The 22,656-nt window shown below is 43.2% G+C and overlaps 1 protein-coding gene across 6 annotated transcripts in view; it reads right to left on the reverse strand.

Moving 5' to 3' along the window:
- LOC142648115 (F-BAR domain only protein 1-like) overlaps positions 1-22,656 on the reverse strand; it is a 226,121-nt gene that overhangs the window by 174,705 nt on the left and 28,760 nt on the right. For all 6 annotated transcript variants that reach the window (XM_075825420.1, XM_075825423.1, XM_075825421.1 and 3 more), the window contains one exon: positions 19,760-19,851. In XM_075825420.1, the coding sequence (XP_075681535.1) occupies positions 19,760-19,851 (92 nt within the window). The remainder of the gene's footprint in view (positions 1-19,759; positions 19,852-22,656) is intronic.

The following is a 22,656-nucleotide window of genomic DNA, read 5'->3' on the forward strand; positions in this document are numbered from 1 at the left end:
AAAAAATGCAACATTTTAGTGGAAGAAATGTAGATATTCATTTTCATGGCCCAATTCTAATAAATCCTGCAAAAGACTTGTGGGGTCTAAATGCCCACTATACCCCTAGATAGATTCTTTAAGTGGTGTAATTTCCACTTTTGGTGGGTTTCCACTGTTTTGGCCTCTCAGGGGCTTTGCAAATGCGACATGGCACCCAAAAACCATTTCAGCTAAATTTGAGCTCCCAAAGCCAAATAGCGCTCCTTGCCTTCTAAGCCCCGCTGTGGGTCCAAACAGCACTTTATTACCACATATGGCGTATTTACGTAATCGGGAGAAATGGTTTTAGAAATGTTTGGGTGCTTTTTCGCCTTTATTCCTTGTAAAAATTAAAAATGGCTACCTTTTTTCAGAAAAAAAGTCGATTTTTACCTTTACAGAATAATTCCAATGAATTCAGCAAAACAACCGTGTGGTCAAAATGCTAACTTTACCCCTAGAAAAATTCCTTGATGTGTAGTTTCCAAAATGGGGTCACTTTCCGGGGGATTCCACTATTTTGTTCCCTCCAGTGCAATTCAAACGCGACATGGCACTGAAAACTATACCAGCAAAATCAGAATTTCAAAATCCAAATGGTGCTCCTTCCCTTCTGAGTCCTGCTGTGGGTCCAAACAGCAGTTTATTACCACATATGGGGTATTGCTATAATCAGGAGAAATTGCTTTACATATGTTGGGGTGTTTTTTCTCTTTTATTCCTTGAAAAAATTACAAATTTCTACGTTTTTTCAGAAAAAAAGTAGATTTTCACCTTCACAAACTAATTCAAATAAATTTAGCAAAAAAAACTGTGGGTTCAAAATGCTAATTATACCCCTAGATAAATTCCCTGAGGGGTGTAGTTTCCAAAATGAGGTCACTTTTGGGGGTCTTTATTGTTTTGGCCCCACAAGACCTCTTCAAACCTGACATGGTACCTAAAATATATGCTAAAAAAAAGGAGGCCCCAAAATCCACTAGGTGCTCCTTTGCTTCTGAGGCCGGTGTTTCAGTCCATGACCGCACTAGGGCCACATGTGGGGTATTTCTAAAAACTGCAGAATCTGGGCAATAAATAATAAGTTAAATTTCTCGGGTAAAACCTCCTGTGGTATAGAAAAAAATTTATTACAAATGAATTTTGTAAAAAAAAAATGAAATTTGTAACTTTCACCTCTACTTTGCTTTAATTCCTGTGAAACGCCTAAAGGGTTAATACACTTTCTGAATGCTGTTTTGAATACTTTGAGGGGTCCAGTTTTCAAAATGGGGTGATTTATGGGGACTTTCTAATATATAAGGTCCTCAAAGCCACTTCAGAACTGAACTGGTCCTTGTAAAAATCACCTTTTGAAATTTTCTTGAAAATATGAGAAATCGCTGCTAAAGTTCTAAGTCTTGTAACGTCCTAGAAAAATAAAACAATGTTCAAAAAACGATGCAAACATAAAGTAGACATATGGGTGATGTTAACTAGTGACTATTTTGTGTGGTATTACTATCTGTTTCACAAGCAGATACATTTAAATTGAGAAAAATGCTAATTTTTGCAAATTTTCTGCAAATCTTGGTGTTTTTTACAAATAAATATTGAATTTATCAACCAAATTTTTTCACTAACATAAAGTACAATATGTCACGAGAAAACAATCTCAGAATCGCTTGGATAGGTAAAAGCATTCCGGAGTTATTACCACATAAAGTGACACATGTCAGATTTGAAAAATCGGCTTCGTCCTGAAGGCCAAAACAGGCTCAGTCCTGAAGGGGTTAATCAATTAGTTATTTGAACTACTATAACACTATATTACTAGAATAATAATACTACATTACTATAATAATAGCGCTAGGTTTAAAATTTGAGATATTTCTCCACGTGCTTATTTCAACAATCCAGCTTTCCAGTTTAAGTGTCGCTAAATGCAGTCCGGCTGCTCAGTTAGCACACATGTCAAGATTGGGCAGCCCCTTTTTAGATAGTGCCGCGGTGCCCTCTGTGGATGCTGCCGCGGCGCCCTCTGTGGATGCTGCCGCAGCGCCCTCTGTGGATGCTGCCGCAGCGCCCTCTGTGGACAATGCAACACACCTGTAGATAAGGCCACAGTGCCCTCTGTAGATAAGGCCACAGTGCCCTCTGTAGATAAGGCCACAGTGCCCTCTGTAGATAAGGCAACACACCCCTAGATAATGCCAGTGTCCTCTTCAGATACTGTCACACACCCACTTGTAGATAACGCCAGTGCCCTCTGTCGAGGCTGCCACAGTGCCCTCTGTCGAGGCTGCCACAGTGCCCTCTGTAGAGGCTGCCACAGTGCCCTCTGTAGAGGCTGCCACAGTGCCCTCTGTAGAGGCTGCCACAGTGCCCTCTGTAGAGGCTGCCACAGTGCCCTCTGTAGAGGCTGCCACAGTGCCCTCTGTAGAGGCTGCCACAGTGCCCTCTGTAGAGGCTGCCACAGTGCCCTCTGTAGAGGCTGCCCCAGTGATGTCAGGGGCTTGCCCAGAGCTGGAGTCCCAGGCAGAGCTAGTAGGCTCTTCCTGGGTACTCCAGCTGTGCTCCTGACATCACTGGGACTCCTGCTCTGGGGAAGCCCCTGACATCATTGTCGATGTATGGAAAGCGATGTCAGAGGCTTCCCCAGAGTCCCGGAGCAGAGCCGATAATAGCGCTCTGCCCGGGACTCCGCTCTGGGCAAGACCCTGACACACTGTCCATATATGGGCAGCGATGTCAGGGAATTCCACAGAGTCCAGGAGCAGAGCCGACACCAGCGCTCTGCTCCGCTCTGGGCAAGACCCTGACACACTGTCCATATATGGGCAGCGATGTCAGGGAATTCCACAGAGTCCCGGAGCAGAGCCGACACCAGCGCTCTGCTCGGGACTCCGGCTCTGGGGAAGCCCCAGACATCGCTGTTCATATGTGGACAGCGATGTAAGGGAATTCCAGAGTCTCGGAGCAGAGCCGATACTAGCGGCTCTGTGTCCCGCGGGCCGCAGATGACAGCCCCAGGGGCCGCATGCGGCCCGCGGGCCGCGTGCTTGAGACCCCTGATCTAAAGAGTGTTACTTTTATGATCTCTACTGCAAAACTATTTGTTCCACTGAATTGGAGGAAAGATCCACCTACAAGAGAGTCATGGTGGTCTAAAATTAATCAACTACACAAATTGGAGGAACTGGTAGGCTGGAACACTTTCACGTGAGAAATTTCTTCATGTATGGCAACCTTGGAGAGACTTCCAGAGTAAATAATGGTCTTACGTGACCCCCCTCACACCTTCCCCCTAACTATTATCTTCCCCTCCCACCCCTCCTGAGCTGGTAGAACGAATGCTTTGTTCACATCTCCGTCAGGGCTCTGATCCGTCGGAACGGAGCCCTGACTGACAAACTGAAACCGTAGTCGACTGAAAGCGTAGTAGACTACGGTATTCATCCGGTCAAAACAACAGAACCCTTGTACAACGGAGACAAACTGAAACCATTGGCACCGGATCAGTCACTATTGAAATCAAACGGAACCCTGACGCAGATGTGAAAATAGCCTGAGACCTCTATACGAAACGTAATACTCACGTGATTAGCAATACACTTTCACTCTTTAGATGCATCTTGGGATGACCTGCCGTGATCTTGATAATTACTCCACCTACCTGAGAAGCTGCATACTTTGTCACTTAATCATGTCTAACAGGATGTTCTTTTATTTTCAACCTTACAATCCTTTCTTTTGATTCAAAAAGAACGGAAACGTAATGCTATATATTATCAGGAGTAAAGTAAGGGTATGTTCACAAGCAGAGTTTTCAGACGTAATTCGGGCGTTTTACGCCTACAAACATCTGCCCATTGCTTTCAATGGGAATTACGATGTTCTGCTCCCATGAGCCTTCATTTTACATGTCGCTGTCAAAATGCGGCGCAGAAAATGACAGCTCTTCAAAAGAAGTGCAGGACACTTCTTGGGACGTTTTTGGAGGAGTTTTTCATTGACTTGAAAAACAGCTCCAAAAACGGCCGTAGAAAAAACGCGAGTTGTTAAAAAATAAAATAAAATGAAAAACTGAAAACAGCTCCACATTTTAAGACGTTTTTGTTCACTACGTGCGAACATACCCTTAGAGGAGTGATGATGAGAGGAAGACCTCATATATCTATGTAATTACATTTTATAATAATTTAACTGCTTTGTATGGATCACTCCCATAGCTCGGAGAGCGGTGTTGGAACTGCTAATAGTTGGTCCGGCTCTGTCTTACATACTCTGATCCGTTCCGTGAGCCAATTGACTGTTTATTGTGCGATTATGGTCATGTGAGCCTGTTTCGCACGATGTATGCTTCTGTATTTTTTGTAAATCTGTTAGATTAGAAATACATACATACATATATATCTCTAAATAAAAAAGTTACATTTATAAAAACAACAAAACAAAAACTACAATTGCGGCCCCCACATGGTCCGTGTAAACCACGGCTGTGTGTATGAGCCCAAAGAAATTAATGGATCCGCAATTCATCCGCACTTTTGCAGATGAATTGCGCCACGCAAAAACACGTTTGTGTGCATGAGGCCTAAAAGAAGACACTAGCTAACGGTTCTAATTTGCTTTAATTGAAGCGAAGGCTATATTATGCTTACCACAATTTCTGCTGTATTGCGACAAGGAACGTGATGCAGATGATAACAGTCTTAAAATAGGCACTTGACTTCGAACAAACTTTGCATAAAATGCAATAGTATAAGCAAATAAGAAACTTTGCAATATATCTTATTTGGGAAAAATGCCTCTCTACTTAGCAGGCTCCCCACCCCCTTTTCTAAACTGTTCAACTCATTCTGCATTTACTATGTTTTCCGTCTAGTCTTAGACAAAATGGGCTCTCAGCTCACTGAGATCAAATTACAGCTGCCATAGAAGTCTATGGAGAGGGAAGGGGGAGGAGGAGAGCAGGAGCAGAGTGGGAGAGAAAAACTAAGACAGACGCTGCACCTACAAATAGTAAGATTTATATCTCGGGGGGCGTGGCTTGGACATGGAGCTGGTGAGACGCGTGGTGTAAGAGCTCCTGCTCCCTGACTGCTCCCAAGCCCGATTAACAGCGTCTATTTGCGACACACATCGCACTAATACGAAGGGGATCACGCACCAAACCCCCGACACCCGCAAGAAGCGATCAGACAAGGACGAGGAGCGGTATACCTCATTATTTTTTGGACCCGGGCCTGCCTGCATCTCCGGCCCGTCTCTCCAATATGGCGGATTGCACCGGCACCTCAGGGACGCCGCCTCTGGGAAAGGCATCTCCTCCAGACCAGCTGCAGGATAGCTCGTCGGAACCTCAGAGGGGTGAGTCAGCCTCTAACCCGGCACCAACTTGTATTATGGGCCCTGAGCTGCAGGCACTAACGGCACAAATGGAGGCCATACCCACTAAACAGGATATGGAGGGCTATATTTCCCGCCTTGAAGCGGTTTGCAAAAATGAGATCCGTTCCTTGAAAGAGGACATTACTCATATTAAGGAATCTGTGGAAGCCATTGAAGTGCAAACACAGGAGCTGCAGCAGCATCAGGCCTCCCAGCAAATTTTATTGGATCAACACTCTGCACATATACAAATGCTGTTTGATATGACGGATGATGCAGAGAACAGAAATAGGAGAAATAATATTAGAGTCAGGGGTATTCCAGAAGCTACGGGGCCCCAGGACCTCGTTCACACGTTACAGGGGATATTTAACATGTTGCTGGAAAGACCTGCGGATTCTCCGGTGGAAATTGATAGAGCTCACCGCACCCTGGGCCCAAAAAGCACAGATTTGGCCAGACCGCGTGACGTGGTGTGTAGAATCCACTTTTTTCAACTTAAGGAATCTATAATGAGGCAAGCCCGTAACAGGGGTACACTGGAATTCGACGGGGCTCCGGTGCAATTACTGGCGGATCTTTCTCGTTCCACTTTGGCAAAAAGGAGAGCCCTACGACCCCTACTTGTCGCACTTAGGGAAAAAAAGATATCCAGTATTCATGGGGATACCCCTTCCAACTACAAGTACGCCGTGGATCCTCCTTGTATTCAGTCTATTGTCCGGAAGATATCCCCGATTTCCTCGCTGCATTGGATCTCCCACAGATTTCCATCTCAGATTGGCCATATTTTCCTCCTATGCCGCAACGAACACCAAGACGTAATCACCGGATGGATCACTCCTCGACCCCTGCGAGACGCAGAAGAGTGCAGGGCCCGGGAGTTCCCGCTCATGCCTCTCAGGAATCTTGAGATTGCTCCTTTGATGCGCCGCCGGCGGCCTCCATGGTGCCTTACTGAGTTATACAGCGGTTAAGACAGCCACGGTCGCATATGTTGGACTCTGTTCCGCGGGTCCCAAGAAATTACCTCCCTGCCAGGAATATTACAGGACTGGCCTGCCCCGCAAAATTGTCTATGTGAAGCACAGATTGCGGCTACCTCGACATCGGCTACGACCAGGTCAAGATTGCTGGAATAAGATGTTGGAACATTCTGCTCCGCTGATAAGGAGTGGTGGAGGTTACTTTTTTTTATGTCCTAACATGCTGCATTGGGGATGTGGGGGAAGGGGACTGCATTGGGGATGTATTCATTACAGATCAGAACGAGCCCCAAGGTCGGGATCATGGGTACATACCTCCTCCCTGGCAATTGGCCAGGTGGGTTTATATGGACCACCTCGCATCATGTCTGCAGACCTTTGGGATATGGTGGGAGGGAGATGATAGAGCTTATAGCCTATATACAGTTCCGCCGCGATGGTTTCGGGAGTAACCCCCCCCCCTCCCCCTCCCCTAGGATGGGTACCTAGTCGGGAATAAATGGCAGTATAGTCAGAATAGCAGCTGATATACTTACCTGTATGGTGATGGGAGCCGTTTAGACATGATACAGGTTATCTTTGATAAGGGGCAGTTCCCCTTAATGGAGATAGATGGTGATAGGCATACATTAGCCAGTTATGGGTTGTTTGATTATTGTTGTTTGATGTGATAATTTACATGTGTGTCTATACAAGGCTTCGGGCATTTGAGAGTTGGTTGGGAGCTTCCTTCTTCCATAGTCCAGTCAAACCCACACTTAGGGCGTGTTCGGTTGAACACTTTAACTTCTTTCCCCTAGACAGAGTAGCTTTGGGGCTGGATCACTGTCTGTAGTGATTCCATTAGTTCACTGACTCTTTCTTCTCCTGTTCCCGCTTGCCTTCCTCCTCTTTCCCAGATGGAGCCCTTAAAATGTTGCTCATTAAATGTTCGGGGATTTAATACCCCGCAAAAACGTGCTCAAATTCTGCATCATATGCACAAACAACGTGTTCAGATTTTACTTTTGCAGGAGACTCATTTCAGGACCGACCATGTGCCCACTCTGAAACATCGATACTATACGCAGTGGTTCCATAGTACCAACCCTGATGCGAAATCCAGAGGAGTGAGTATCGCTATACATAAATCTCTTCCGGTCTCGGTTGTTGCTACCCAATATGATACCCAGGGGCGCTTTGTATTTCTGAAACTTCGAATATGTGAGCGACTGTTCACTGTGGCGAACTTGTATCTCCCTAATCATGACCAGGTGCGCGTATGCAGGAGTTATTTAACGGAACTCTCCAAATTTGCAGAGGGTCTCTTGGTAACTGCAGGAGACTTTAACTTCACAATGGACAGGGTTGCAGACTCCTCCTCGGGCAGATCCTCCGTTTCCGCTTCTCAATTGGCTTCCCTTAAGTCTAAGCTGTTCGCCATGCAAATGGTAGACATTTGGCAGATTCTCAACCCCCAAACACGGGACTACACCTTTTATTCTCCGGTACATGACATGTACAGCAGAATAGATTTGTTTCTTATTAGTCATAATCTACTTTCCTGGTCCCCGAAGTCTCAGATTGGAACTATGATTTGGGCAGATCATGCGCCGGTTTATTTGTCTCTTACCCTCCCAGACACTAAACAGCGGGAATGGCATTGGCGGTTGAACCCCCATCTTTTAAGGGACGCGGTATGCCAAACGGCGATTAACAGATCCATCTCGGAGTTTCTGGATCATCATGAAGTGGACTCCACTCCTCTGCAGGTTCAGTGGGAGACGTTGAAAAGTGTATTAAGAGGTATATTTACACAGCAAGGCTCGAGACTAAAAAGGGAACGGGCTTTCAAAATTGAAAAGCTCTTGTCCCAGATACGGACTCTAGAGACCACTCACAAACAGTCCCAACACCCCCAGACTTTAGCAGAGCTACTAGAAGCTCGAAATTCGCTGAGAAATTTATTAGACCAGGCGCATGCGTCGTTTCGAGACCGGATGAGGCGTTTCGCTTACGAACATTCTAATAAATGCGGGAGGGCATTAGCTAGATTATTACACCCACGGGCTCCTCAATCCTTTATACCGGCGATAAAAACGACACAGGGTGAGGTCAAACATAAGCCAGAAGACATTGTTAATACATTTAAGGACTACTATCAGGCCCTATACAACCTCAAGGGGCCTTTGGCAGACATGTCTCCAAGTGCCCTCCAACGGAGGATTGATTCCTATGTTGCACAGACGGCGTTGCCGACTTTAGAGGATCGGAAATACAGGCAATCATAAAGTCAGCTCCGTCGGGTAAAAGTCCGGGTCCAGATGGATTCCCGGCGTCCTTTTACAAGACCTTTGTTACTAAACTTCTTCCCTATATGACTACGGTGTATATAATGCAGGTTACAACCTCCATGCCATTCACTCCGCAAACGTTAGCGGCCACCATTAATGTGATCCCCAAACCAGGGAAAGATCCCTCGGCTTGTTCTAATTACCGTCCAATCTCCCTGATAAATGTGGATGTAAAACATTATTCTAAGGCCATTGCAAATAGACTAGCCCCACTCCTACCACGTTGTATCCACGGAGATCAGGCGGGATTTGTTCGACAGAGAGACGAGGGATAATACCAATAAAACCACTCTCTTAATATCCTATGTCCTGAAAAAGTCTCTACCCACATGTTTAATATCGGTTGACGCGGAAAAAGCCTTCGATCGGGTACATTGGGCGTTCCTGAAATCGGCGTTAACCCAGGTTGGACTTGGCCCCATTATGCTAGATAAGATACTGTCCCTATACCAGACACCTACTGCACGAGTTAGGGCAAACGGGGTACTTTCCACAACATTCTCGATTGCCAACGGCACTAGACAGGGATGCCCCCTGTCACCATTACTTTATGTCATCACGATGGAGCACTTAGCTGTGGCTATCCGTAATTCCCCAGATATAACAGGGATAGGAATAGGTGGAGATTGTCATAAATTGGCTCTATATGCCGATGATCTCCTGCTCTTCGTGACAAACCCTGTGATCTCCTTACCAGTACTCATTAGAGAATTCGAAGTATTTGGCCAGGTCAGCAACTTTAAAGTAAGCTATACGAAAACTGAAGCACTCAACATTTCCTTATCTTCTGAGACACTGGAGCTCTTAAAGTCATCCTTTAATTTTAAATGGCAGGCGAGGTCAATCAAATATTTGAGAGTCCAGATTCCTAGGGACCTAGTAGATCTTTACACTCTCAATTATCAGCCGTTACTGCAAACCACTCTTAAAAATCTCCATTCATATGATCGAGCGCAGCTCTCATGGATTGGCCGCATAAACGCTATCAAAATGGACATCCTCCCTCTGTTTTTATATCTATTTCAGGCTCTCCCAGTATTAATCCCCGGAACATTTTTTAAGGCACTGGAGAAAGCCTTTCGGAACTTTGTGTGGGGCACTTTGAGGCCACGCCTTAATCTGAAGTCATTGTCCCGTCCAAAACTGAAGGGGGGAGCTGGACTCCCGGACTTGATCACTTATCATCAGGCCGCAGTACTCGCAAGGGTGGTGGACTGGTTTCATAATGGATCCAAGAAACAGTGGGTAGAGATTGAGCAGTCCATAGTCATGCTCTCACTTAGATCGTTGCCATGGATTCTTCCTGATTATAGGCCGGCGCTTGCGACCCTGCCATTGCTAACCCAGCACTGCCTCACTTTATGGGACAGACTGATGGTTAGAAAGGGCCTTTCACATAGACCCGGGCTCCTTAGCCCGCTGTTTGATAACCCAGAATTCTTACCAGCTGTCAATACGAAACAGTTTATGATTTGGTCCTCTTCTGAAAACACGAGATTATGACAGGTAATGTCGGATGGGGGGAGGCTCCCTCCTTTGTCCGAGTTGCGCGGGACTTGCCCGGGGAGGACGCTTTCTTGGATGGAACATGCCCAATTGTCCACCTTCTTACGTTCGGCCCTACCGGCGGGATGCATATCGTCACTAGCACTGCATTTGAGTCGTTGTTGCTTCAAACCGAGCCTCCGGCCCGGGTGATATCTAACCTGTATACCTTACTTCTAGAGGCCTGTGATGATCAGCCTCCTGCATACGTCAGCGCATGGGAGCGAGAACTGGAAGTAACCCTGTCACTGGCTGATTGGGATCGAATATTTTTTCTGTCTCACAAAATGCCGGTGGCATGTCATGCACAGGAAAAAAACTTTAAAATACTGACTAGATGGTACCGTTGCCCACAGATTCTGAGCAGAATGTACCCTGAGGTATCAGATTTGTGTTGGCGGTGCGGGACTGAGACCGGAACAATGTTGCACATCTGGTGGTCATGTCAAGTATTGCAGACCTTCTGGAAAGCGATTTTTGAAATCTATGCAGAAGTGGAAGGTACGCAGATGGTGCCCACTCCTCAGATGGCTTTGCTATCCCTAATTCCGGGCCCTTTGCCGAGTATTAGGAAGGGGCTACTACGTCATTTCCTGACTGCGGCACGAACAGTTATTCCTAGACATTGGAAGTCCACTGTGCCGCCTTCGGTTGTCAAATGGGTAGCGGAGATGGATTCTTTATGTCGAATGGAATCGCTGGTTGCAGAGGACAGTGATCGCTTTGGTGCGGTTCTCTCTCTGTGGAGTGCATGGTCATCCTTCAAATCTGGTCCACACTTTGCTAAATGGCTAGGCGGAACCCCCCCCCCCCCCATAGAGGGGTCTGTCAGGAGCAGTCTGCTAATTCAGGGGCTTCCGTCTGGGAGAAGGGAACCCCTTCTTTCCTTCCCAGTCAATCCTCTCATTGCTCCCACTGGGCAGGTGGGACACGGGGAGTTTCTGGGTGGCCCAGGACGTTTAGCTCTGGGAGTCTATCTCTTTCCCTATCTCTCTCTTTCCCTCTTCTTCCTCCCACCTTTCGTGGGACTTAGAATGATATCACACACTTTACACAAAGCCTTGGATATACTTTTATGATGAGACCCTATCAAGGAGGGACAATGCCTATAGCCTGAGATGTGAATTTAAGATAAGGTGTGTGTGTGTGTGTGTAATAGGTAAGACATTAGCATGTTTCAACATAAGAGAACTATAGACAATGCAAATAACAACATGTATGTGTATTGAGATGTTTTCTTTGGCTTGTTTGCTTTTGTATTTGCTAAAATTCTTAATAAAAATTTAGATTATGAAAAAAAAAACAAGATTTATATCTCATCCCAGTGCTGGATTCTGAGCTACACTGCTCATTACGACAGAAGAATGTATTCCATGCTGCTGCAGTTTCTATATACATGTGATCGAGATGTCCAATTTTCATTTATTTGTAGAATAGGAAATCATCCAGTTTTCTAACTAACACACACACACACACACACACACACACACACACACACACACACACGTGACCACCTAACATTCAATTAACAGCATGGTTACATGACACAATGTGTTGGAGCCACAGAGGACACAGCCATGGGCTAAGTGATTAGTACGCATGGTGGAATAAAGATGAACAGCTACTTCACTGTGCCTGTAATTACGGTCTCTAGATGATTTTTAAAGTGGCAACCTGCCTCTACGGGATGTTGTTAATAAAGTTAAATTAAATTTTTAAAAAAAAACACAGAAAACAGGAAGGGAAAAGAATGTAATGCCTCAAGCATACGACCGTTGTGCTACTCCGGCCATTTTTGACGGCCTCAGATAGTCTTCACGGACCCATTCACTTTAGCTAGAGAATCGGGTCCGTGAAAAATTATCCGATCAGAAGATAGATAGCACATGTCCTATCTTTCCTCGGATCACTGACGGGACTCTGACAGCGCACACGGTCGTGTGCATGAGGCGTAAGGGTATTTTCACACGTCGGAATTTGCCGCAAAATTCAGCTTCCCATTCATTGAAACGGGAGCCGGACGCTTGTTTCCCGCTAGCTAATTTTTTCAGCTAGCGGGGAAAAGGAAGCTTCCTGCCCGATCCTCGGGCGGATTCCGTCGGAACCTCCAATTGAAGTGAATTTCACAGCAGATTTTGCGGAGGGACCCGCCAAGCAAAATCCACCCTGTCAACTGACCCCAAGGCCCTGTTCACACACTTTTTCTGACACTGTTTTTGCAGTGGAAGCCGCAGCAAAAATGTCCAAAATTGCCTCCCGTTGATTTCATTGGGAGGTGGAGGCGCTTTTTCCCCGCTCGCAGGAAAAAGCGACTTGCCCTTTCTTGAGGCGTTTTCCGCCTTAAAAACCCCATTGAAATCAATGGGAGACGGAAAAAAAACGCAGTGAACAGGCGGTTTGACACGTTTTATGGCAAAAACCACACAGTTTTTTTTCTCTTTGCCGGTGGAAGAGGTAGAAAAAAAAACGCGTCACAAAAAAAGCCTGTGGTGCAAAACCACTTCGAAAATTCTCCCTGGAAAAATCAGCTCAGTTTTTTTTCTGCCTGCAAAAAACTGTGTGAACAGGGCCTAAGCGTTGCACCTCACATACATGATGAGAAGTTGTTGTAGATAGAAATACTTTAGAACTTTTGCTCCTCAATAACCTGCTATATACCTGAACAGTGTTACCGGAATGCCGTGGGTCACATGACTGCCGCCATCTTTAGTCCCTTCAGTTATCCTATGGATGCATTTCTATGAACTAATCTGCGGGCTATACCTTTTTCATTTTATACAAGTTTTTTAGACAAAGGCAACTACGCTGGTGTAAGAAAGGTATATGATCCAAATTGTATAGATTAGAAGTCTGTATGATTTCCTAATCCACAAATAAAGAAAAAAAGAAAAAAAAAAAGAAAAAGCGGACAAAGCCTGCAGAGGGGAACACTGCTCAAAATGCAGAATACAAGTAATTTAACACCTTAACCGCCAATACAGCTTTTCACGGCAGCCGTTAAGGATACTTATGTCAGAGCGCCGCCTTTTCACAGCGCTGTGACATAAGCCCGGCATGGGTGTCCTGTGCCGGCTAAAGCGGGCGTCGGGCGGACTAAAGACAGCCGGGCACCTGCTCTAACGGGCAGGATCGATTGCAACATCGATCTCACCCGTTTAACCCCTTAGATGCGGCACTCAATAGCGAGCACCGCATCCAAGTGGTTTTGGAGAGAGGGTGCTCCCTCTTTCACCCCATCGGAACCCTGCAATTGGAATCGCAGGGTGCCGATGGCTTCTATGGCAGCCGGGGGCCTAACAAAGGGCCCCAGGTCTGTTTGTAGTGGACGCCTGCTAGGCCATGAGTTTTACACGGACAGGCAAGACTACTCTGCAGTACAGAAGTATTGCAGTGTATTATAATAGCGATCAGAAGATCGCATAGTGAAGTCCTATTTCCACTAAGGCCACTTTTTCCATTTTAAGATACTTTAATAAGAACAAACAAAAAATTAAAAACATTACACATATTTGGTATCGCCACATCCGTAACGACCCCACCTATAGAGCTTTTACATTATTTAACCCACATGGTGAATGCGGTAAAAAATTTAATAATGCCAGGAGTGCGGTTTGCTGTTCATCCTGCCTTCAAAAAAGTTTGCTAAAAAGCGAACAAAAAGTTGCATGTACTCAGAAATGGTACCAATAATGGTTAATGAAAAAAAACCAAAAAAAACATTTTCCCCCCCTTACAAACTGCTTTATTAAAAAAAAAAAAAAAAAAACCCCAAACAAACACATATTTGGTATCACATCGTCCGTAACGACCCCAACTATAAAGTTATTACATTTAACCCGCACCGTGAACACCGTAAAAAATTAAATAAAAACCCATGCAAAGATTGCGGTTTTCTGTGAATCCTGCCTTAAGAAAAAAAAAAAAAAAAAAAGAAAAAAAAATGTGATAAAACGGGATCAAAAAGTCTACTCCAAAATGGTACCAATAAAAAAACTAGTAGTCGTCCCACAAAAAACAAGCTCTCATACAGCTGCATCGGGGTAAAAAAAAAACAAAAAACAATTATGGCTCTTAAAACTTGGCAACACAAAAACAAATAATTTTGAAAAAAAACAACCCGTTTTTACTGTGTAAAAGTAGTAAAACATACAAAATCTATATAAATTTGGTAATCACCACAATCGTAATGAGCCACTGAATAAAGTTATTATGTTATTTATACCACACGGTAAATGGTGTAAATCTAGGACGCAAAGAGTGGCGAAATGTATTGGTTATTTTTCATTACACCCCCCCCCCCAAACAAAATGTTAAATAAATTGTATGTACCCCAAAATTGGGCTATTAAAAGATACAACTTGTCCACAAAAAAACTTTGACCTTATACAGATAGGTCGATGCAAAAATAAAATAAAAAATAAATAAAAAAAAGTTATAGCTCTTGGAATGAGACTATGGAAAAACTTAAAAAATAGCTTGGTCAATAAGGTCTAAAATAGGCTGGCCATTAAGGGGTTAATGGTCAGAAACACAGTTAGTAGTTAGTGCATGCTGCACTATTGTTTCCGGTAATCTCTGCCAGATCTGCGACGGAGGCCCCTAACGGAACCTCAAAAGAAGATGTGAACAAGGCCTTATACTGAAAAGTCGTCTTAAAAGTGTAGGTATGCTTTAACAGTAACAAATCAATATATTAAATTAAGTTAATCATGTCCCCCCTTAGTCATCTTTTTTCAAGGCTAAATAAGTTTAGTTATTTTAATCTTTCCTCATAACTTGGATTCTCCATGCCCCTTATTAGCTTCATTGCTCTATGTATTTTTTCCAACTCCAGGGCATCCTTTCTATGAACTGGAGCCCAGAACTGAACTGCATATTCTAGAGGAGGCCTCACGAAGGCCCCATGCACACGACCGTGCCCACAATCACGGCCCGCGATTGCGGGCACGGCCGGCCGCTGACTGACAGCCGCATTTTTGGGCCGTGCTCCCATACAAAGTATGGGAGCACGGCGCGCAAAATGCGAAAGAACGGACATGTTCCATAATTCCCTGAACATTTCCACGGCACTGACACCCTTGCGTAGTGCTACGGAAAGGTGTCAGTGTTCAATGAAAGTGAATGGCTCCGTTTTTGCGGACCGCAGTTGCGGTCCGCAAAAACTGAGGTTTTTTGCTGTCGTGTGCATGGGGCCTCATGCTTTGTAAAGTGGCAATATTACATCCCTGTCCCGCAAGTCCATGCTTCTTAATACACGACAATATCTTGCTGGCCTTTGAAGTAGCGGATTGACATTGCATGCTGTTATTTAGTTTATGATTTACAAGTACACCCAGATCCTTCTCAACAAGTGACTCCCCGAGTGTAGCACCCCCTAGGACATATGATGCCTGCAGGTTGTTTGTACCCAGGTGCATAACTTTACATTTAACTACATTAATCTTCATCTGCCAAGTGGACGCCCAAACACTGTTTGTTTAAATCCGCTTGCAATTCACGAACATCTTCCATAGTCTGAACTATATTACATAGCTTGGAGTCATCTGCAAAAATAGAAATAGTGCTATTAATCCCATCCTCCATCTCATTAATAAATAAGTTGAATAATAGTGGTCCCAGCACTGAACCCTGGGGTACACCACTTATAACCGGGGACCATTCAGAGTAGGAATCATTGACCACAACTCTCTGGATACGGTCCTTGAGCCAATTCGCAATTCAATTACAAACTATACTTTCTAAACCTATAGCCCTTAATTTACCCATTAGACGTCTATGAGGGACAGTGTCAAATGCCTTTGCAAAGTCCAAAAACACTAAATCCACAGCGGCCCCTCTGTCTAGGCTTCTGCTTACCTCTTCATAAAAACAAAATCAGTTTGGTTTGACAGATCCGTCCTTCGTAAAACCATGCTGGCTGTCACTTATACTATTTGTCACATAATTCTGTATATAGTCCCTCAATAGCCCCTCAAACATTTTCCCCACAATGGATGTTAAGCTTACTGGCCTATAATTACCCGGCGAAGACCTAGAGCCCTTTTTGAAAATAGGCACCACATTTGCCCTGCGCCAGTCCCTTGGCACCATACCAGTCAGGAGAGAATCTCTAAATATTATGAAGAGGGGGACAGAAATAACTGAACTCTAGGGTGTAACCCATCTGGGCCCGGGGCCTTGTGTACGTTTATTTAATTTAGCTTGGACCATATCTACATTCATCCAATTCAGTATAGCAACGGATATATTAACAGCACTGGCAGCGGCTACATCAGCTGCTCTTTCTTCAGTTGTATATACAGAGCTAAAGAACCCATTTAGTAACTCTGCCTTCTCTTGATCCCCTGTGACCAACTCCCCATTACCATTATCTAGGGGTCCTACATGTTCAGACATTGGCTTTTTTGCATTTATATGCTTGAAGAATTTTTGGGGATTTCTTTTATTCTCCTTGGCCACCTGCCTTTCATTTTGTATTTTTGCTGATTTTATTACCTTTTTACAGATTTTATTAAGCGCTTTATATTTTACAAAGGCTGCAGATGTACCCTCAGATTTGTATTTTTTAAATGCCCTTTTTTTGTCATGTATTGCCCCTTTCACAGAAGGTGTAAGCCATGTGGGGTTTAATTTAAGGCGTTTATACTGGTTACCTATAGGAATAAATTTTGCACTATAATTACCCAAAGTGGATTTTAAAATCTCCCATTTATACCATTATTTGACATTCGTTCTTCCCCTGAATTGCAGGCCTCATCATAGGGAAATTGGCCTTCTTACAATTAAGTGTTTTTGCCCTCCCAGCCTGTGTTTGTTTTTTACAGTATAGGTAAAATGTAACTATATTATGATCACTGTTACCGAGGTTTTCACGAACATTGACGTTCCCAACAAGCTCTGCATTATTAGAAATGACCAGATCCAACAGAGCTTCACCTCTAGTCGGGTCTTCCACAAACTGGCCCATAAAATTTTCCTGCAACAGGTTGAGGAAATGTCTCCCCTTTGCAGTTGAAGCCGAACCATGACACCAATTAATATCCCGGTAATTTAAATCTCACATTATCACTCCAGTACGAGTTGTGCGATTTTCTTTTCACATTTATGGATAACGGATTGTATAATTAAACACTTCTGCACCAAAGACTAATCGAAAGCAACAACTGAGCAGCCTTAGTTTTCATATTTTGTTATTTGCATCTGTCAACTTTGAAATTCTAGTCAGAATTTTCCTATATAATTGTGACATTTCTTTGAGAGAGATACAGATATATTAACCGATTTAGGGGATGTTCACATCACCGTTCGGCTTCCGTTTTTAACGGATCCGTTAAACTTTAACGGAAACCCTGTTAAAACCGGAAACAAACGGAAGCCCTCATTTGTGACGGATCTGTTTTGACGGATAAGTAAAACGGATCCTTTACATTCCGTTTGCGTCCGTTCGTATCAGTTATCGTTGATGCTACTTGTTTTTGTTTCAATTTTTCTGCACATGCTCAGCTCTGCAAAATGACGTGTTTGCAGAGCGGAGCAAAGAAAATATAAAACTTTTGGCACCGTCCTTTTAAAAAGTCATAATTTTTTAAATACAGCAAAACAATACCCATATACACCCCAAAACAGCCAAATGCATAGAGACCCTTACAGAGCAGAACGCTTCAATAACCATATACACCCCAAAACAGCCAAATGCATAGTCGACTGCGCTAAATGATTCAGTCGTTAAAACGGAAACCTGCCGGAATGCTGACGAACGGAAACGTTTCCGTCACCATTGAAGCGGTGGTTTGAGTTTGACTTTCCGTTGCGGGGTTCATCCGACTCAGACGGAACCCCGGAACAGAAAGACAACGCTGATGTGAACAGGCGTGTAAAATTTTAAACTTAAAAACAATGACAAAACCCCAAAATACCGTCTTTTTTGGTAGAGTGAGCACTTCTCTGCTCAAAATTGAGTGTCTGTGTTTTTTGCAGACTGTAGAAATTGTTGCAACTTGCAAACATGCTCAGCTCTGCAAAATGGTGTTTGACGGAAAGCAATAACGGAATGCCTTCAGTTTGCTTCCGTTGGCCCATTGACTTCAATGATAAAACGTCAATGTAATTTCCGTTAGGGATCCGTTTTAGCGACGGAAACAATAGTGCTGCAGGCTGCGTTATTGTTTCCGTCCAAAAAACGGCTCCCTAACGGAACGGAAGCAAACTGATGCCAATGGACACTTTAATAAATTCCATTGAAATCAATGGTAATAAAAACGGAACGTCTACTTTCCGTTTGTCTGTTCCTCTGACGGAAGAGATAAACGGAAAGCCAAACGGAAGCCGAACGGTGATGTGAACAGGCCCTTACTAATCTCCATCAATTGCTGGTTTAACATGAATGTTACCTATGTATTACATTAAAATTGCTCCAGGAGGCTCTGTACTCTACTGTAGCGTTAGGAGAACCCCATAGCATGGCGAGCGGTCTGTGCTGCTATTAAGAAGTTGCTAAACAAGTTATATAGAAAAGATTTTTGCTAAATCTTACACTATAAAATGTTTTTTATATATCATAGCAGGTACACTTTTAAGGCTGGAATCATACCAGAAAATTTTTGTGCCAGTTTTTTTTAGGGAAACAGGAGTGGATTAAAAAAAAAATAAGTATAAAAGGAAAAGTATGATATAGGTCGTCTCTTTTATATCCACTCTTGTGTATGGCTAAAAAAAAAATGTAAAAAAAATAATCTCATGTGTGATTCCAGACTAGGAACAGATTATGAAAAATCCTAGGTTACAGGATGGGTAAAGAAAAGTATACATAATTTCACATATGAGTGTGGAGTAGAACGAAGAGTAGATCCAAAAGACAACAAGTCTTTACATTGAATCATGCCTTTTAGAGATTATATATATATATATATATATATATATATATATATATATATATATATATAAAACGAAGGACCAAGAAAATGGAGTTAGAAGAACAAAGAAATGGTACAAATCATAATAGGATGAGTAGGGTCAATCCTATGAGTGGAGCATCTATACAAGGAATATAAATGTCATGCAGAATTACTCTATCTATATTCGGTAGAAAGAAGCTAGCCAAGACCATTATTGGTGCTGCAAGAAGTGGCAAATTATAGAAACATTCATTTTTTTTCCCCTAAATGTCAATTAAAGTTGTGGTCTATGGTAGTATTATTGAATTACACTGTAAATGCAAGAAAGCATATATGTGTATACAAAATATAAAAGCTTTTAGAATACAATGTCCGGGGCCAGATATACAGCCCTTTGAATTCTGGAGAGAGAAGAAAACAAGCGTGCTTTAAACAGTAACTATATAGCCTACAGATTGCCTTGTAAATTCATAAGAATGGCAAAAAAAAAAAAAAATGAAAAAAATGTAAGACAATGAAAAATAAATAAATACAAAAAAAATAAAAATAAAATTAATATATATATATATATATATATCTATCTAAGTACGGCACCGGGAAATCTTACCTCTCTCGCACAAATTCTGCCAATTCCTTGATGGAAATCTGCCCATGTTTCATATTGTGGTATAACACTGCAAAGCCAGAATTTTTATCCCCCTGCAAATAAAGAAAAATAAATAAATAAATCACAACATTTAACTACACCAGTACCCAAATTATAACAAACGTAAACCAGACATTACAGAGGTCCAAAAAAGGTGACAGAAGGAGCACCGTAATAGAGGAAATCATGCCTCAATTGCTATGGATGAATGAAGGAAAGAAAAAAAAAGGAGGGAAAACACATTTCAGATAGAAGCCGTATTCAGAAAGTAAAAGGATAAAAAAAAATAATGGAATATAAACATGCTAAATTTTGAGAAATAAAAATAATCTGTACAGTACATCCATTTGCACAATCTGCCTGCTTCCTTACAGAGAAATTACGAAAGAAAAAGAAAATGGCAAGGGGGGAAACTTATAAGCAAATTAGAAGCACAGATGTGCACGCATGCATAGGACACCTGCAGAGAGGATGTCAGATGACAGAGTTGGCCTCTAGTTGGGGACAATGCCAGTCTGTGTACAGCTCTCTGGCACAGAATGGGCTTGTGTGCCAGGCTAAGGCTGCAGGCCTTGTCGCCAAGGGAGACTAGTTGCTCATAGTTACAAGATTTTCCCTTTGAATGTGAACAAGGCCCTAGCAAACGCCCACATTACACGAAAAGAACCCCTTCCAAGCAGACAGAAAATTGGGACTCAGACATCATTTATATACATCGATGTTTGTATTGTACGATGCTACAGTTCTGATCCACTTCTAAGGCTAGGTTATTTACATCCGTTCTACTTTTTATAAACAGATCCATATTGTGTCTCACAGACCCCACTGACTTATAACGGAGTTAGTCGAGGTTTCTATCGTTTTGACGAAGAATAGCGTTGCATGCTACACTATTCTTTATCATAAGTGGCGGAATCCCAGAATTGCAGTGTGAACAACAGCTTTACTTCTAGATCACTGCATAATTAGTTACACCGAGGAACAACCCCTGTGGAAACTGCAATAGTGGTCGGGTTTGTGGTCACCCAGCTTTCCAAGAAACAGATGAAGAAATGACCAAATACAAATTTTCCAGAGGTCAACTCAAGAACAAATACATACTTTTATTTTCTGGCAAACACTCTTTAGGCTTTCGAGGAACACTCTAGAATATTTCATTCGGCATAAAGTAAAATTAAAGTAGTATCTCGGCTGTTCCCTGAAGGGTTAACAGTTTGGCATACAATGAAATATGGCTATGGGTGTAGGTGGATTCTGCAATTCGGTTGTAAGAACTGATATCATTAAGTCCCGGAGAATAGTCCACATGCAGGAAGTAGGAAATCAAATTAGCAGTGGTCTGGCATGTTCTGGAAATAGATGTGACGGAATGGAACCAGCACGGAAGGAAAAGACAATATTCGCTCTTCAGCATGCTCTTCTACACAAGATTTATCGTTTAGCTTTACGATTAGATCTCCTTAAGGCCCCCTGCATAAATAGCAGATTTGTTGCAGGTTTTCCATCCAGATTTGCGGGTAGAAAATCTGCCTGCAACAGTCCTTCACTGCAATGGAGGAGATTTTAAAAGAAATCTCATCCATGTGCTGCTGAACATTTTCCGAACAGAAATCAGAGGATGCTGCGGATTTTCAGATCAGCCAGCATACTTATTCTGTTATGAATGTTTGCTGTAAATGTTACCCTTTTCGACCCAGAAGGGGATGAAATCTGCGTCAAAATCCGCACGTATCAAGTGTGAATTGTGCTGCAAATGCTCTGCCGAAACCCAACAAATCAACTATGTGTGCGAGTACCCTAAGGCCTTACTCACACGGACATGTCCGTTTGGAAGCACGCGCAAAAGGTCCGTGTGGCATCAGCATATGGTGCATGGCTGGCTATTTTCGCGCAACCGGCATCAATATGACACTCTGTTTTTATGGTTACAAACAGAAGCATGTGGTGCTTTTCTGTTTTCATTCATTCTTTTTACTACTGTTGCGCGAATCACGCGCGTCACCCGGAAGTGCTTCCGTGTGCCGAGCACAATTTGCACGCACCCATTGACTTCAATGGATGCGTGCTGCGCGAAACACGGGCAAGTATAGGACATGTCGTGAGTTTTACACAGCGCACATATGCTGCGTGAAATTCACTGACAGTCTGAACGGCCCCATTCATTAACATAGGTTCGTGCCACGCGCGTGAAAATCACGTTCGTGTGAATAAGTCCTTAGGGCGAGTTCACAGAGGTCTGTTTGCTGCGGCAAGTAGTAGAACAAGCGCCAGGGGATGTGAATTTGGCATTGTTATTTATATTAAAGGGGAGATAAAAAAAAATACAATATATTCTACAGTATATATCTATCTATCTATCTATCTATCTATCTATCTATCTATCTCCGCATCTTGTAATCTCCATGTAGACAAGTCAGGGGACTAAAGCGGTTGCAAGACTGTATATATCTGCTGTATATCTGCAGTCATAGGTGTTCTTGCACCTGCGTATTTTGTATCATTTAGTTGGAATGTGCTGTTCAATTTTTGTTGTGTTTATGGTATCCATATATGTGGGGTTAGTGACTGCCTCCATTTTTGATCTTGCACTCCTCCCACTCTGCCCTGGGTGATTTTAATCAGTTCAATGCTGGATCCTACCATCCCCAGGTATATATGTAGGCTTAGTCCCAGTTCTGGGTGTATGTGCAGCGTAGGTTCCCACCTTACAGAGGTCGCCTTGTCGTGGCAGGTGGGCTAACACTTTTTGATCAAAATGTGCACTAAGAACCTCCCTATTTGTAGGTAGATTTAGCTTTAGTGCATATCTATTTATATTTAGTGGTTTAGGTGGCATTAGTGTTGCAGGGTGCTATATA

Source organism: Rhinoderma darwinii, chromosome 1 (assembly GCF_050947455.1).
Source record: "Rhinoderma darwinii isolate aRhiDar2 chromosome 1, aRhiDar2.hap1, whole genome shotgun sequence".
Taxonomy (NCBI): Eukaryota; Metazoa; Chordata; class Amphibia; order Anura; family Rhinodermatidae; genus Rhinoderma; species Rhinoderma darwinii.